Below are 17,630 nucleotides of genomic sequence, written 5' to 3' on the forward strand. Positions count from 1 at the left end.
GCAGTGCTGAGGGAGAGCAGCCCCTTGAGGTGCCATGGTTTGGAGGAGAGGTTAAACTAAGGCTCCTCTACAGGTGTTAAAAATTCCAAGGCCTCTAATCTGAACAGAGGGTGAGGACTACATCCCCACCTCCACCAAGGACCAAGTCAATATTCATCGCTCAACCAACATTGCACAGAAATAACCATGATGTTCTGGTCATTTAATATGTTGTTGTTTGTGGGATCTTGCTGTCTGTAAACTGGCTGCTACCTTTCTTACAACAGTGCTTACATTTCAAGGAGTTCTTCAATTGTACTACATTTTAGAATGTCCATGGGCTGTGATGGGTGATAAAAGAATAAAACATTCTCTTTGATAGTGTACTATTACAAAGTAAACCTCTTTAATTCAACAGCAAAATCCCACAGATGGTCACTACTCTTGATGTTGCCAAATGCTGGGAGAATGGCCCCTCTTCCTCCTCTAACCAGGTTGATGGAGAGGGCCATTCAGCCCTTCATTCCTACCCCACCTTTCCACTGTGACTAATCTTCTGTTGAGCTCTGTCTGTACCATCCCCATTTTCTTTCATTCCACTAATACCAACAATTCTATCAACCTCTGTCTTGAATATACTCAACAAGCGAGCATCCACTCTCTGCAGTTGGGAATTCCAAAGATTCACAGTTCTTTGAGTGAAGAAATTTCTCCTCATGTCAGTCTGAAACAGCCAACCCCGTCATGTCCACAGTCACCGAGAGATGGAGGGGCAGGGAGTCGACTCAGCATCTAATCTGAAACGGCCGGAGTGAGGGACAAAGACCAGAATCGGGAAGGTTCCGCCAACAGCTCATCATTTCGCCACGATCCTGAAGGAACTCAGAGAAATCCGCTTTCTTGAAGGTGGCTTTTGGTGTTTCTGGGGGTGGGGGCAGTAGATGTCCACGTGCAGCCGGGGGTGGGGGAGCTGCAGCATCTAACAGACTTTCCATTGTGCCCCAGGAACAGTAGCTGCAGTGACAGTGGGGAGAGGGCTGGGCAGAAGTGGAGGGAGGGATGGGGGTGGGGGTGGGGGGAAACTGGCACACTCCAACACAACACTGCTATTCTACCAGGCCCGGTTGCCAGGCAGCCCTGGGTTGCCTGGCGACTGGTATTATCCCAGTGGATGCAAGGCGAGCCAGCTGTGAAACACGAAGCTCTGTTCGTCACTGGGCAAGAGGCGACTTTCATCACAGAGACCGAGGTAAACACATGCGGACTCCGAGTGCACAGGCTGCAGCCAGTGTTAAAGAGCCCTCGCCAGTCACTGTAGCTCAGACTCTTCCCTTTTCTCCAAATGTACTTGTGCCTTTCCCCAGGTCAGTAAGTCCCACTAAAAACATCTAACAGTTACAGTACAGGAGATGGCTAATCTCTGGGAGACTGTCTGGTCAAATCTCCACCTCGTAAATCCCACACTCCTGCATTTTCCCCACAGCCTGCAAAACCCTCTCTGTATAATTATCCAATTCTGCTTTGAAAGCCACAGTAGAATCTCCCTCCATCGCACTCTCTCAGAGAGTATTCCCTATCGGAACCACTCACTGTGCAAAAATGTTGTTCCTCATGTGGTCTCTGGGGCTCTTACTAATTACCTCAAATCCATGAGTTCTGGTTCTTAACCTTTCCAACAGGAGGGGTAGTTTCCCACTTTCTATTCCATCCTGATCTCTCAACTTTGAACAGTTCTCATGAAACTACCCTGCAAGGAGAAGAGTTCCGGCTTCTTCAATCTATCCATGTAGCTGCTGTCTCTCAGATCATTCTTAGAAATCCTAATGGCATTCTCTGTATAGCCTTACATCCTTCCTAAAGTGCCCAAACCAAAATAGACAATGGTCTACTAGAGGCCAAGCCAGTGAAAAGGTTCATTGTAAAACACATTGCTTTTCCTCCTATGCCACTATTTATAAAGGACAGGGTGCCATGTGCCTTGTTAATTGCTTTCTCAACCTGTTCTGCCACCTATAATAATTTGTTAACATAAACCCTTAGCTCTTTTTGCTCCTTTACTGCATCATTTAATGGATCTTGGCACCAGGGGCACGGGCTTGCTAAACTGCCTTCAATATTTTACCAAAATGCCAACCCTCACACTGCTGGGCATGAACGGCAAGTGCAACTGCTAAAGTGCCTGAGAGGAACCACATCTGAGCCCAAACCTGTTCTCCTTCCACACGTGTACACAAACCAATGTCCCGATCACTGGCTGGGACTGGGTGAGAGGGATAATTTTAAATACCTATAGTGTGACAACAATCTGTTCAATCTCTCCTGGAGTGTGGGGAGCAGGTTTTTACATCTCCCTATGCACTGAATGTTCCCTGGGAAATAAAAAGAGCGCTCCAGGAATTACACAGCAGCTTGTTCAGGAAGGTCCATTTCTGGGCTGGGTGGTAATGTCACTGGGGGGGGGGGGGTGAGTAATTCAGAACCCATGTCCCCAGAACAAGTCCCACCACAGCAAATGGTGACATTGTATTTCAATAAAAATCTAGGATTAAAATGCTTGTCCAATGGCGACCATGTAACCACTGTCAATTGTTGAAGAGAATCCATCTGGTCACTAATGTCCTTTAGGGAGGGAGGTCCACGGTCCTTACCCAGTCTGGCTTACATTTGGCTCCAGACCCACAGCAATGTGGTTGATGTTTGCTCTTCTCTTTCAAAAGTACCTTTTAATAAAGCTGCTATTATCAACTGGAGTGAATTACCCACTAACTGACAGCAGCCATTGACTTTAAATAGCTCCACAGTGCTGCACACCCAGTGTAGGGTTAATACAACCTTTGCTTAATGCATGTCAACTGTGGGAGAGCAATGGGACAAATCCTCTGGTCAATTAGGGATAGGTAATACCACGTCAGTGATACCCAGAGACAAAAGTAAAATCAACTGTACAGAATCACTATTTAATCACTGGGGTAGAAGGGTTAACTATTTTGGTAATTTCACCAATTAAGGCAAAATTTGATGATCTGTAACTGACTCTTTGGCAGCAGTGAATGGTCATGGATTAAATTTGCAAAGTTAAAACAGAAGGTGGTGTTGTAACCAATCCAAAGGCAGCAGGTGCAGAACAAGAAGCTGCTTATCACTGGTCCATCTTAACGTTGGGGTTTGCCTCTCCCTCGCTCTCTTCTCGCTCTCTCCTTCGGTTTCCACATCTTGCCAAAGCATCAATATCTCAGAACAATCTACACATCATTATTTTAACCTCTTGGATAAAGTTAGGATACTTGAAACTGAGTAAAATGCTTGGACAGGAAATACAACTATCAGAACCACCGAATGCCTCAAAGAGACCTGGATGTCTCTGTGGGATTTAATCGATTTTGTGTTGACCTGGACAGATAGTTTGTAAAGACCCACAGCAAGAACAACCCAACCCTCACAGACAGGGGCCTTCAGAGGAGGCCCTTTAACTGAAATGCCTTGGCTGGTGGCACTCCCGTCTCCGAGTCACGAGATTCCAGTTCAAGCCCCACTCCAGGACCAAGCACCGTTACCCCAGTGGTGTGCTGAGGGGGTGCTGCTCGGACACTGTGTTCTCTTTCAGAGGAGATGCTGAACCAGGTCAACACCAACAGTGGAATGTGGAAGATTCCAAGACATTGCTTTAAGAAAGAGCAGGTAAGTGGGGGCTGGAGCAGAGGGAGGGAGGATTCTGGCTAATATTCATCTCTGAAACAACATAACTAAAATAGATCATTCAATCATTACCTGCTTGTAAATTGGATCCTACTGTGAATCATTTGGCTGCCATGTTTCTACATTAAAACAGCACCATTACAACATCAACATCATTTCATTGACTGTAAAGCCTACTGAGACGTTGTCTGATGCACTATAAATGTAAGGATTCACTCCGCCCGGGTGTGGGAAACCGACATGCCCAGTGCCCAACTCCTACCGCACAATGGAGAACATGCCAGGGCAGTGAGGCTGGAGTCAGGGCCTGCAGTATCTAAAGGGAGGATGCTCTACTCACATCCTCAAGCCCTAATTCTGTATAAACCAGCTGATCTTTGTTAAAAAGATACAGTCTCAGTCTAGCTATTTTTAATCAAGATATGTTATGACACACCTTCGGAGCAGCTGTGACCTGAGCCCAGACCTCGCCCAGATGTAGGGGCACTGCCACTGCACCAAACAACCTCATTCTCCGTAGGTCAGCATAACAGATTCAGGTGAGTATTCAATTACCTGGGCTTCGAGGTGTCTATTAAAACTCTGGTTGCTTAAAGGACAGGGCACATTTTTTCTGAACAAACCTGAACTACATTTCATTTACTCAGTCATTCATTCAGTCATTCAATCTGCAACACAACTGACAACAATAGGATTCCTTTCGTGAATGCCATTACAGAATCCAGTCTGGCTGGTGAAGGAACAGAAGGTGGGGGATGGGATTGAGCTACAGGCCTGCAGTGAGCTAATGGAATAGACCAGACTGGAGGGGCTGAATGGCCTCCTCTTATTCCGAATGTACTATTCAAGCTAGTGAGAACAAAAATGAACTTTTTGTAGACATAGTCCTCTGCTTCTCTAGTCCCATACACTTCGGGATTAATCTCTGCTAGTCCTTTACCATGTCCTATCTCTGTCACCTCCTCCAGCCCCAACGCTCCCTCCCTATCAGTTACCTCCTCAGGCCCCTACACCCCCCCTCCTTCTCTCTATGCTCTTCCAATTCTGAAGCTTTGACCAATGTTGATTTTAGTCACTCCATCAAGTGGCTGTGCCTTCAGCTTACAAATTCGCTTCCAAAATCCCTTCACCTCTCCCATGCCACTGCCTCTAGATATTCCCTCAAATCTACCTTTCTAGCTAAATCTTTGTTCATCAAGTGTCCTAATATTTCTTATTTGTTTTAGTGTCAATGTCTAAATATAAATCAGACTGTGAAATATCTTGTATTGTTTATGACATTGAAGGTAAATGAACATTACCATTATAGAGGGGTATAACTTTACCTCCCTCACAGGCCTGTGTGATGGTGTACCAAGACATCAACTAGGCACATTTATGTGGTACATTTAGGTTAAGAAAGGCTGGAAAGGGGTGTGTGTGTGTGTGTGTGTGTGTGTGTGTGTGTGTGTATACGTAGATAGAGAAAATGAAAGGGAATGAGAGTGAGCAAGAGAGAGGGAGTGAGTGTACGTGAGGAATGGGAGCACAGCTGTTCAGACATTAGAGAAGACAGTAGCACTGGTCAAACTGGCAGATAATCACAAGAGCTGGACCAGCTGCTTTTGCACAGAGTTAACCACTTCTTTTCATGTTCTACCTTTATCTGAAGAACTGAGAATGACTGGAGCATCAGCTGCGGTATCTAGAAATCCTTGAAGTGTATTTAAAATTTTTTTTTGAAAACCCAGAAAGAGTCTAGTCATAGAGAGGTACAGCATGCAAACAGTCCCTTCGGTCCAACTTGTCCATGCCAACCAGATATCCTAAATTAATCTAGCTCCATTTGCCAGCACTTGGCCCATATCCCTCTAAACCCTTCCTATTCATATACCCATCCAGATGCCCTTTAAAATGTTATAATTGTACCAGCCTCCACCACATCCTCTGGCAGCTCATTCCATACATGCATCACCCTCTGCATGTGCAGATTCACTGCTGCATCAGTTAGCAGTGCAGGTTTCTTTCTCTCTCTCCCTCAGTGACCATGTGCTCGTTGTCTTTGTCTGTCTTTCTCCCTTTTAAAAGTGCCATTGTTTTGACTTTTTTCCTCCAAAGGTTCCAAAACAATGCAACAAGTCAGGTGGTTTGTTCAAGCAGCATAGACACAGAGAGAGATGAGACTCTGTCCTCCAATACAAAACTCCCAACTGAGGAACATTACAAGGTAAACCAAACTCAAGAATAATTAAAAGCCAAAAGAACTGTGAATGCTAGAAATCAGAAACAAAACAGAAGAGCTCACAGGTCTAGCAGCATCTGCGGAGAGAAATCAAAGTTAACATTTCGGGTCCACTGACTTGGAGTCCGTTCCAAAGAAGGGTCACTGGACCCAAAATGGTAACTCTGATTTCTCACCACAGATGCTGCCAGACCTGCTGAGCTTTTCCAGCAATTTCTGTTTTCACTGAATAATAATTAAAACACTTTTAAGAATGCATTCAGCCAGATTGGTGAGGAGAGCCAATCAGCTCACAATAGCCTCACACTTCTCCTGCCCTCTAAAACTAGCACACACACTTTGACCCTGCAGCAAGTCGACATATCTCTCGTTTCAACAGCAGTTAAAAGAACAGTTTCCTCTTACATTTATAGCAAGATCAAAAACATTAGATTAGGGTGTGGTAACCATTCTGCAGTTAACGCAGAGTTAGAAACAGATTAAAGCCCCCTCTGAAAGTAATGTGCCTTCAGTTCTTAAACTGAAAATAAAGCTCCATCTTCACGGTCTCTATCAGATGCTACATTCAGGGACAACACAGGGTTAGATAGAGTCAAGCTCTTTCTGCTCTTTTAAACTGAAAGTAAAGCTTCTTCTATTCTTTTTCAATTGAATGTAATCCCTCTTTACAGTTTTGTTGTCTCCATCAAACACTCCCAGGACAGAGACAGCACAAAGTTAGATACAGAATAAAGCTTCTTCTACATTGTCCCCCTCAAACACTCTCAGGACAGCGACAGCACAAGGTTAGATACAGAATAAAGCTTCTTCTACATTGTCCCCATCAAACACTCTCAGGACAGCGACAGTATGGAGTTAGATACAGAGCAAAGTAGGTGTTTTAAAAAAAAAATCAATCCATTCTCTTATTTGAACGCTCATGCCTCAAACCCTATCAATGGGAAATGGAAGGTCAGTTTGCAATATTCCAGCAGTGAAAACCCACTAGCTTGGCTCATGATTCCAAACCTTTTCTGAAATATTGGAGAGAGTAGTGATGCTGTTGATAGATTAGCAACAAATTGTCAATGTTTGGAGCTACTGCTGGAGAGCTTTTGTTGAACAAGGACATTTTTCTAAATTTGTTTTTGTTGCAATGCTAGATAAATAGAATCTTTTTTTCTTTAAAATACATTTTCCAAAGGATTGTATTGCCTGTCAGGCATTTTGGGAATCACCAGGAGGCCATTCAACCCATTGTATCAGTGCAGACCCTCTGAAAAACCAATGAACCTAATGTCTCTCCCCTACATCCCTGCAAATGCCTTCTTTTTATTAGATAACGATCCAAATCCCTATTCAGTATCTTAATTGAACCGGTTTCCAGGAATGTTCCGCCAGAGAGTAACAACTCACTAACTGTAGACGTTTTCCTCAAAATTGCCTTGACCTTAATGCCCAAGGCCTCTGGTCCTTGATTTTTTTCACCAGATTTTCCTAAACTCCTTTATCCAAACCACTTGTGATTTCAAACATCTCCACAAAATCTCATTTCCAATCTGTTCATGGATCTGTACTCTCTCATCCCTGGAACAATTCTTGTGAATCTTCTTTGCACTGTCTCCAGTGCCCTCACCAATGTTGCAAGTACAGTTCCCAGGATTGGACACAATACTTTAGTTGAGGCTGAAACAGTGTTTTACACAAAGTCTTTGCCGTATGAATGCCACTATCGATCAAGCTTAGGATGCAGGTATGATTTAATAACTAGGCTCTCTTACTTTAATAGCTAGGTTGTCCAACCAACTTCAGTGATTTATGTACATGCACATTGACATCCCTCTGCTCCTACACCCCCTTTAGAAATGCACCTTTTACTTTATATTGTCTCTCCATGTTCTTTCTACTAAAATTAATGATTTTACACTCCTCTGAATTAAATTGCGTCTGTCACTTTTCTGCCTGTTCCATCAACCTACTTACATTCTTTGGAATTTTTACTCTCCTTACAGTTCCTCAAATCAAATTCTGTAAAATTTGCAAATGTTGAAATTGCTTCCTGTACATCAAGGCCCAAGTCATTAATATATATCCAAAAGATCCTGACACCAGTCCCTGGGGGATTTTTGTTAAATTCCTTCCTCCAGTTTGAGAGAGCAATTGCTCATCTCTGTTCTGAACCATTCTGAAGAAGGGTCCCTGATTCCAAATGTTAACTCTGCCTTCTTACCCTACCTGCTGAGTTTTTCCAGAATGTCTGTTTTTGTGTGATTTTCAGCATCTGCAGTTCTTTGGCCTTTTGGTTCATCTCTGCTCTCTGTTTGCAGTCATTCAACAAATGTAATGTTCATGTAGATACTGACCCTTTTATTCCATGGGCTATAACTTTGCTCATAAATTCACTAGTTTGCATTTCATCAAATGCTTTTGGCAGTCCACATTTCAAAGGCATTACCCTCATCAACCTTAAGAATTTAAAAATAATTTGTCCTTAACTTTAACTGGCTTTCCCTATCAACCCACATTCACTCAAATGACTAGTTAAGTTAATCCATAATTATTTTTAAAAGCTTCCCAGTCAACAAAATTAACCTAACTATAGATTTATCTTTACATGGTTTTCGGAAAGAGGATGTAACATTTCTAATTCTCCAGTTCTCGGACTCCACCCTGTGCTGAAAGAAACTTGAAACTTTTCAGCTGGTGTTTCCACAGTTTTCTTCAGAATCCTTGGATGTACCTCATCTGGTCCTGACACTTTATGAACTTTCAGATCAAGCAACCGATTCAATATCTCATCAATTTTAAACTCTCGGTTGTCTGAATCTTTTCTTCTTTCACCATAACCCGGGTTCAGTCATCTCCCTTGGTGCAACGTTTTCATTTATTTCCTCCTGTTGCAAATCCCCTTTTGGTCCGTCATTGGCTCCTTGCCTCCTTTTACCATCCTTTTAACACTTCTAATAATTTTAAAGGTGATTGGAGGAAGGTTTAGGGGAGACATCAGAAGTTGGTTCTTTTACACAGAGGGTGAATGCGTGAAATGCACTGCCAGCATCGATAGTAGAGTCAGAGACATTAGGGGCATTTAAGTAACTCATGGATAGGCACATGGAAGATGGTACAATGAAGGGTATGTAGGTTAGTCTGATCTTAGAGTAGAATAAAAGGTCAGCACAATGTAGAAGGCCGAAAGACCTATACTGTGCTGTACTGTTCTATGATCTATCGCAGTGGAACTCTTTTGGATTTACTTTTATGTTAACTGTCAGTTTCTTTCATATTCTGTTTATTTTGTTTTCTTTTCCAATTCCACTCTGAACATTTAGCATTCAGCCTTGTTCATCACTGCATCATGCCTCTGATATACATCATACTTTTGCTGCTTCGCCTTAATCTCTATCTGTTCGGTCATTCAGGGAGATCTGGATATAATTATCCAACCTTTCCCCTTCTTAAAAGGGATATACCGTGACAATGCCTGAACCATCTTGTCTTTAAAGGTAGCCCATTGTTCAGGGACCAGTTTGCCTATTGTTTGATTTCTCTACATGTGGACCAGACCCACTCTTACCCCACTGAAGTTGCATTCCCTTCAGTTAATTATTCTTACTTTGGTTGCTCTATGTTCTTTTCCACAACCCAGACCTGATGATACAATAATCACCAGACTCACTCATTCCACCTCAGTCCCAAGAACTAGTTGTAGCAGTGGCTCCTCTCTCACTGGGATGGACACACACTGCTGTAGAACATTCTCCTGAGCACACTGTTAGGACTCAGGCTCTGTTCTCCCTTTACACTGCTATACTCCGATAATTAAAAATTCCCTGTAATAACTATTCTAATTCTTGCACTTCTCGATAATGCTTTTGCAAATCCCAGGATCATGAAGGATGGTAAAAAAATGCTAATCATCCTTTGAAAAAAAAATCTTTGCTGTGAAATTTAGTTTTGGGGAAAAAAAGCATCTTTTGAAATTGTGGTGTTTATTTTGGAGTCTCTAAAGCTTCCCCTCTCCTCCAATAAAACCCACTTCCCTCAGTTCCCCTCCCCTCAAGCCCATGACCAACCTGCCTGAGTGGGCAGCATTCTCTCCACTGAGACAGACAGAGGACAAGAAGGAACTGAAGGAGAAACCAAGGCCAATATTCAACTCTGCAGTACGTAGAGAGTCAGTGCTGCACTGTGAGAGGTGTTGCATTTTGGACAAGAGCTATATTCCATCTCAGCTGGATGTAGAAAATCTGATGGAAGAGTGTGGGAGCTCTCTCATACACCCTTCAAAAACATTGGCATAAAACCAGTTGTGATACAGGAACCTGGAGATGGTCGGTCTTTGACTTTTTTTGTTTGCAGGACCTTGCTGTGTATAAATTGGCTCCCACGTATCCTTCATTACAACAATGACTACACTTTGGGAAATTGTTTCAGTAGCTGTAAAGCACTTCATGTAGTTCCAAAGTCATGGAAGGTGCTACAGAAATGCAAATCTTTCATTGTTTCTATAGTCACGGGAAGAATAGCATTTGGGGGCCCCTTGTTGGATGGAATAAAATGGGTGAAAATCGGCAAACAAGCAAAATTAAAATGTCACAGAGACCAACACAGCAAGAGAATAAATGCTCACAATCAACATTTCTCTGTTTAAAACCTTTTCTTTTCCCATAAACTGGTAATATGTGCGAGTTTTCTTCTGGGATTAGGACCCTGCTGAATATGCTGAGGAATATTTAAGGAAACAAGGGCAGGTGTACAGGGAGTTGCGAAGGAAATCATTCACAGCTCCTTAAATACCACAGTTCCACTTTAGTTATTTCTCAGCGTTGTAATCCTGTTAATTACATGCCTGTTAGTTTAATGCCTGGAGCTGGGACACACAAACACTCAAATAATCAGCTGTGATAGATGCTTCGACAATGACATGCCATTTGAGGTCAATAGGCTGAGGAGGAGAGGTGGCGTTTCACTAGCTCAGAGACCATTCTCAATCTATCCACTGATAGTCACCAGGAATAATTACCCCCCCACATTACCAGTCAACTCTGAATAACCTTTCATCTTTTTGTTTATCAAGATGCAGTCTACTCATGCATTAAAAAGATTCACCATCCCCTTTTCAGGAAGGGGGGTTTTAAAGCCTTACCACCCTCAAAAGGGAAGAAATTACGCTCAGCCCTGATTTTTAAAGAGTGACTTCAAGTTTACAGTTCATCCACATTCACCCTGTCCAGACCCCTCAGGATTTTATGCTTCAATTAAATCGCATTTACTGTTGCAAACTCCAACAGATACAGCCCTGACCTGCCCAACCTTTCCTCATGAGCAACTCACCCATTCTAGGTAGGAATGGAGATAGCCATTCAGTCTCTCTAGATTAGAATGGTGCTGGAAAAGCACAGCAGGTCAGGCAGCATCTGAGGAGCAGGAAAATCGACGTTTTGGGCAACAGCCCTTCATCAGGAATGAAGAAGTGCTTTGGCCCAAAACGTCGATTTTCCTGCTCCTCAGATACTGCCTGACCTGCTGTGCTTTTCCAGCACCACTCTAATCTAGACTCTGGTTTCCAGCAGCTGCAATCCTTGTTTTTACCTATTCAGTCCCTCTAGCCTTGTTTGCTATTCTACTGGTTTAGGGTGTTTGTGTCCCAACTCCCATTACTAGCCCTAATTCCCTCACCCCAGCCCTTGCGTTGAGTGACACAGTTCTAGATTTCCACTCCTCTGAGTGAAGAAGTGCTTCCAGAGATTGCTCCTGAACAGCCTCTCTTCTTGTACAAGGTGGTGGAGAATCTTTGCTTATTTTTAAGGCAGGCTTAGTCAGAATCTTCATAAACAAGAGGGTGAAAGGTTATCAGGAGTAGACGGTAATGTGGGGTAATAAGATCAATCACAACTTATTAAAAAGCAGAGCTGGTTTAAAGGTTCAAATAAAATACAGCCGGCTCCAATGTGAAAATTCTGCCCTCGTGTTCTAGACCTTCTCCACTGGATCAATTACTTCCTGTTTCACCCTAATAATATTCCAATCACCTGTATGACTGGACAGGACAGGACTTACTCAGTGTAGTCATTTTGGCAAAGAACTATTGGGAAGCTGGTAACACCCCAAGAAAGAGGGTCCACAGTGAATGTGACCCAGACAGTGGCATCATACCAACCCCACCACCCCACTGTGCAACTCCCCTCAAACCCAACTCCCATCTTCCAACTGACAGGCCACTTATGGCTACTGACCATATGTCAAGTTTGATCTTCTCCTAGGAACCTTGGGAGAGAAGTGCAATCTGGAGACACCCCAATTTGTCCTGCACTTATCCCCCTCCCCATGTGGCCATATTACTTATTCCTCAACTATACTTTTACTCAGCACTCACACTCCTCAAAGACATGATTAACCTCATCATACCACACTATATACCTGGGTTCGAGAAGCTCATTTACACATTTATCTGATCTCAGCTACTCCTTAAAACCCATGGCTTTGACTATACTTTCTTGCTTCGGCCATGATCTTGTTTAGTCTCAGTGTCCATTTTCTGTGGAGTATTACAGCACAGGAGGTGACCATTCAACCCATCATGCCAGTGCCAGCTCTTTGAAAGATCTATCCAATTAGTCCCACTCCCCAGGATCTTTCTCCATTATTTGGCAAACTCTTCATTTTCAACATTTATACCAGTCACTTTAGAATGTTATTATTGAACTTGCTTCCCCCATCTCCTGCCCTTCCAGGCAGAACGTTCCAAATCGCAACCACTCAATGTGTAAATAAACTAGCATTCTCCTTGATGCCCCCCTGCTTCTTTTTCTGACCATCTTAAATCTGTGTCCCTCTGGCTATTAACCTTCAGGCCATTGGGAAATGTGTGCCCAATTTATTCAGTTGAAACTGCTGAGTCTTGTGTGGTTTGGTCTCTTTACAGAGAGTGAAATCAAGGACTGTCTTCAGATTTATATTTCAAAGTAACATTATTCATTGTACATTAGTGTTAAATAATACAGTATATGGCAATCATAGATATATCAGGCACTGACTTATTGTTACATGAGGCAAGGACAAATCTATTATCTTCACACATTCATGTCTACATGCTTTTGAGTCTTCCTGTCTAGGGTGTTTTAATGCTACCCACACTGTGGTTTTTATACCCAGTGTTGTGCAGCTCCGTGATATCGTCCCAAGGTTGCTTCGGGTTCCTAAAGTCCTTACACAGCTCAGGATTTTAAATACATTGATTAAATCTACCCTTAACCTTCTCGACTCCAGGGAGGACCTCAGCTTCTTCAATCCCTCCACATGATTGGAAGTTCCTCACACTCAGCCCCATCTCATCTGCCCACAATAGAAGACAATACTCGAGTTGAGGCCTAAGCTATGGTTTGTAAAGGTTCAGTGCTACTCCCCTGCATCTGGTACTCTATACCTCTATTTACAAAACCCAGGATCCCGCATATTATTTTAAAAAAAGAACACAAAAATAGAAAGATTTGTGCCCATGTACCCCAATTTAAAAATGTCATGTTTAGTTCATACTTTTGTCTGTTTAAGTTTCTGTAACAAAGCTGGAATATTCTTTTCCATTAAAGGTGCTCGGAGTCACGGTTGGAATGAACCCAGTCACTGAGTAATAGAAGACTATCTTACTACAGAGGGCATCACAGCTGAGTAGTAAGCACAGTCTTGTCTGGAGGTAGAGCATAGTTACTGGGGAGAGGTGGAGAGCACAATCCTCAGCCCATTCCCCCCACCCGCCTTCTCACTGAAGCCAAATGTTATTTTTTGTGGGGAAGGGGAAGGGGAAAGGGACGGGGGGAATCACTGATTTCAGTCTCCTCCAGATTTCCGCTCCCACTTTGTGTAAGGATGTGATTCCTGAAATCCCCTGCATGACTGGCTCGGATTTCAAGATGCTACTCCCTTGCAAGGGGCTAGTTTCTCTCCACCGACCCTACCAACTCCTTTAACATCTCGGTCTGGTCACCTGTTAATCTTCTAGAGAATTTATCAGCCTCACTAGGCAGGGTCAGCCATCGGGTCAACCCAGAAAGGCAATAACCTCCACTTCTCACACAGAACTGTCACTACACCCAAGGGGTCTTTACCCTCCCCTGAACAACTACTCACCAAAAGGGTTATCCCTTCCCCATCCTTTCCCCAAAATATGGAGAAAAGATGCAATATACATTGCCAAATATTTCATTCTGAAATTTAAATTACTTCGCTATTTACAACGGTATCTACTGCAGATATTACACAGAGCTTTAATTACCCGGCACCACACAGAGACAGAGAGAATGAGAGGGAGACACCGCCGGCGAGAGAAAGAGAGTCAGATACACACACACACTTAGCGTTCAGAAATTCTGATGTGTATTAATGGTATCAGTGAAACAGGCGACAGCCGGTCACTGTCCCTGCATTCCGGATAAACACGCGGTGTCGAGCTGAGCATCAAAGCGGGTGACAGTGTATCCGCGGGGTGCACACGGTTCCTGCTCCTCACCTTCTGCAGGTTTCGCTATTACACACTCGCCTTGCCAACATGCGCTGCAGCCTCTACCCAGCTCAGGCAGGTTAGACAAGGTGCCTGCAAACCCAGCCTGGCTCTGTGGCTGCCCAGTTCCCCCATCTCCCCTCTCCCCCTCTGCAGCACAATTAGCCACTTACCCAGAAATTACTCCCAAAATGTTGCATCGCGAGTCCCAGGAGCAGCTCCTGAAACTGATACAGCTCCCGAAACTGACACACGGCGGGACACGCCCCCACTTCCACATAGGCTCAGACAACTGTCAATCAAACTCAACGCGCCCACCTTACACAAACAAGCCAGTCGTTTGAGCAACTATTGGCTGTTCACCATGTCACTCATAGAGATCCGAATGCTAATTGGTTATTTTTCACTTAGTAAGCTTTGATTGGCCAGCAGCGCACATATCATGGTCAGCCTCGTCTCCTACCTTTCCTGCTGAAAATAGAAACACAACTCTCTGAGTGAAGTTGACTAATTTACAACCGAGAGACAGCACAATCAATGAAGAGGTAAAAACAATGACTGCAGATGCTGGAAACCAGATTCTGGATCAGTGGTGCTGGAAGAGCACAGCATCCTTGGGTGCTGCCTGAACTGCTGTGCTGTTCCAGCACCACTGATCCACAGTCAATGAAGGGACCTGTCAGATATTGGAACTGTTACTGTTCCTGAGAAAGCGCAGAGAAAGCGTTTTCAAATACTATGCAAGGTTTTAGTAAAGCAGACATAGAGAAAATGTTTGCGAGAGGTTTCCATCAACATATAAAAGAAGTAAGAAACATTCAAATAATATTATCTTTAGCCACAACCTGGTGAGAATGTGGAACTCGCTTCTGCTGGAACCGGCAAAGGGTGTGAATATGTTTAAGGGGAAGCTCGAGAACCACACGAGGGAGAAACGAATGGAAGGAAATGTTTTCGGCTAAGATAAGGCAGGTTGGGGGGAGGTTCTGGTACAGCATAAGCGCTAGCAGAAACTTCTTGGGCTGAATGGCCTGTAATAAAGAGTTGTCAGCCCAGAATTTTCTGAAATAGACAGGCAGGAGGCTGGAAGAACACAGCAAACCAGGCAGCATCAGGAGATGGGAGAAATCAACATTTCAGGTGTACCCCACCTTCAGGACTGGGGGTGAGTGTAGAAAGGGTTGCAGGTAAAGGGGTGGTGGTGGCAGGGTGGTGAAGTGGAGATAAGCTGAAGACAGCAGAAGGTACACAAAGAGCTGGAGGGCTGAGGAGGTCACAATGTTGTGGCAGTGAGGAGGGGTCTCACTAAGTGCATGTCTGAGGGAGGCAGAAAACTTCCTCAAAATGGGCATCCTTTGAAGAGACTTTGCAGTGGAACAAACCTGGTTAGAGTAAAAAAAACTACAAATGCTGGGGGAAAAAAAACACACAACACCAGATTATAGTCCAACAGGTTTATTTAAAATCTTGTTTTTGGAGCAACACTTCCACATCAGAATTTTCTGAGTTGGGCCATCTCACTTCCTACCAATATCAATATCTTCTGAAGCACCAACTCAAAAAAAATGTTTGTTCCACATGTTTCTGGGAATGCAAGTTGGTGAAGGCATGGCAATGTGGCACCTAGCACCTTGTTGAACAATGGGATCAACAGCTCAAGGTTTATAGATACTGTCTGAGTTACATGGGAATCAGAGAATCATAAAACCATACCAGTACAGTCAAAGGCCATTCAGCCTACAGTACCCGTGCCAGCTCTTTGTGAGAAAATCTACTGTTCTGTCTTTTCCCCATAGTGCTGACATTTTTTTCCTCTTCCAAATGCCCTTTTCAAAGACATAATGGAATCTGTCTCCCAAACACCATCAGGCAGTGTTTACCAGGTGTGAACTGGTCGCTGTGTAACAATGATTTTCTTCATGTCACCTCCAGATCATTTGCCAGTCATCTTAAACCAGTGCCCTCTAGTTCTTAATCCTTCCATCATGAGAACTGTGACTCCACTGTGATATTGAACACCTCTATCAAATCTCCTCTCAACTTTGAATCTATAATGGGTTAATAGCTTCCATCCTGTTGACTCTACATATAAAATCCAGGACCTCGTGCATTGCTCTCAACCCGCTCGAATACATTTATCCCCAGGGTCCCTCTACTCAATACTTTTCATTTCCTGTCTCTCAGTGAACTTTGCCTCCATGCTGCTATTGACCCTTCCATTCCATGGACCTCAGCCCTGTTATGTGTGGCACTTTGCCAAGCACCTAATGGAATTCCACCTGCACTGCACCTTTCCAACTCTCTCTATAATGTTATCAAAACATTCAGCCAAATGTATTGAGCACAAATTGCCCTTAACTTGTCCAAATCATGCCAACACCTTAATAAAACCATATTTGTCAAAGTCACTGTTCATTTTTTCCCCCAGATCATTAATTCTAAAAAAAATTCCCACCACTAAGATTCAGCTGGCTGGCCCATAGTTATTGGGCTTATCCACCCTTTTTGAACAAGAATGTAACATTTGTAATTCTCTGTATTTAAAGAGTATGGAATCTTATGGCCAGTGCCTCCACAATTTCTACACTTCCTTCCCTGAGTCTCCTTGGGTGTTGGGAGAAAGTGAGGACTGCAGATGCTGGAGATTAGAGTTAAGAGTGTGGTGCTGGAAAAGCACAGCAGGTCAGGCAGCATCCGAGGAGCAGAAGAGTTGATGTTTAGGGCATAAGCCCTTCATGAGTTTGGCTGTTCTTCATTTGATTTTTGTGACATATTAACTGTAAGCGAAGGGCTTATGCCCGAAACATCGATTCTCCTGCTCCTCAGATGCTGCCTGACCTGCTGTGCTTTTCCAGCACCACACTCTTGACTCTGATCTCCAGCACCTGCAGTCCTCACTTTCTCCTAACCTTTCTAATATGTCATCTTTATCAAATTTGAGCCAATGCAGTGTCTTAACTACTTTCTCTTTCATTACGACTTTGGCAGAATCTTCTTCCTCGGTGAAGATAGGAGCTTAATATTCCTTTTGTAATTTGACTATAATCCTCAGCCTCAATGTGTAAATCCCTTTATGGTCTCTAATGCACTCTACTCCATCTTTTCTATCCAGTTTCTATGTATATGTCTACACAAGACTTCTCATATTCCTCTTATCTTGTCACACTCACATCTTTGCTTCTTTTATTTTTTTCTTTAGTTTCCTGCCGAATGTTTGAGATTGGGTCTTGTGTTAAAATTGGGACAGTTGGCCTGCAG

General features: G+C 43.5%; 1 protein-coding gene across 4 annotated transcripts in view; it reads right to left on the reverse strand.

The window, feature by feature from the left end:
- LOC132828955 (F-BAR domain only protein 2-like) overlaps positions 1 to 14,607 on the reverse strand; it is a 69,787-nt gene extending 55,180 nt beyond the window's left edge. For 3 of the 4 annotated variants that reach the window (XM_060846178.1, XM_060846179.1, XM_060846177.1), the window contains exon 1: positions 14,546 to 14,607. In XM_060846178.1, the coding sequence (XP_060702161.1) occupies positions 14,546 to 14,572 (27 nt within the window). In that variant the 5' untranslated portion in view covers positions 14,573 to 14,607. Of the gene's footprint in view, positions 1 to 14,381; positions 14,396 to 14,545 lie in introns of those variants that run through there. The other variant, XM_060846180.1, reaches the window with a different exon arrangement.
- Between the last annotated feature and the right edge of the window lie 3,023 nt (positions 14,608 to 17,630).

Source organism: Hemiscyllium ocellatum, chromosome 28 (assembly GCF_020745735.1).
Source record: "Hemiscyllium ocellatum isolate sHemOce1 chromosome 28, sHemOce1.pat.X.cur, whole genome shotgun sequence".
Taxonomy (NCBI): Eukaryota; Metazoa; Chordata; class Chondrichthyes; order Orectolobiformes; family Hemiscylliidae; genus Hemiscyllium; species Hemiscyllium ocellatum.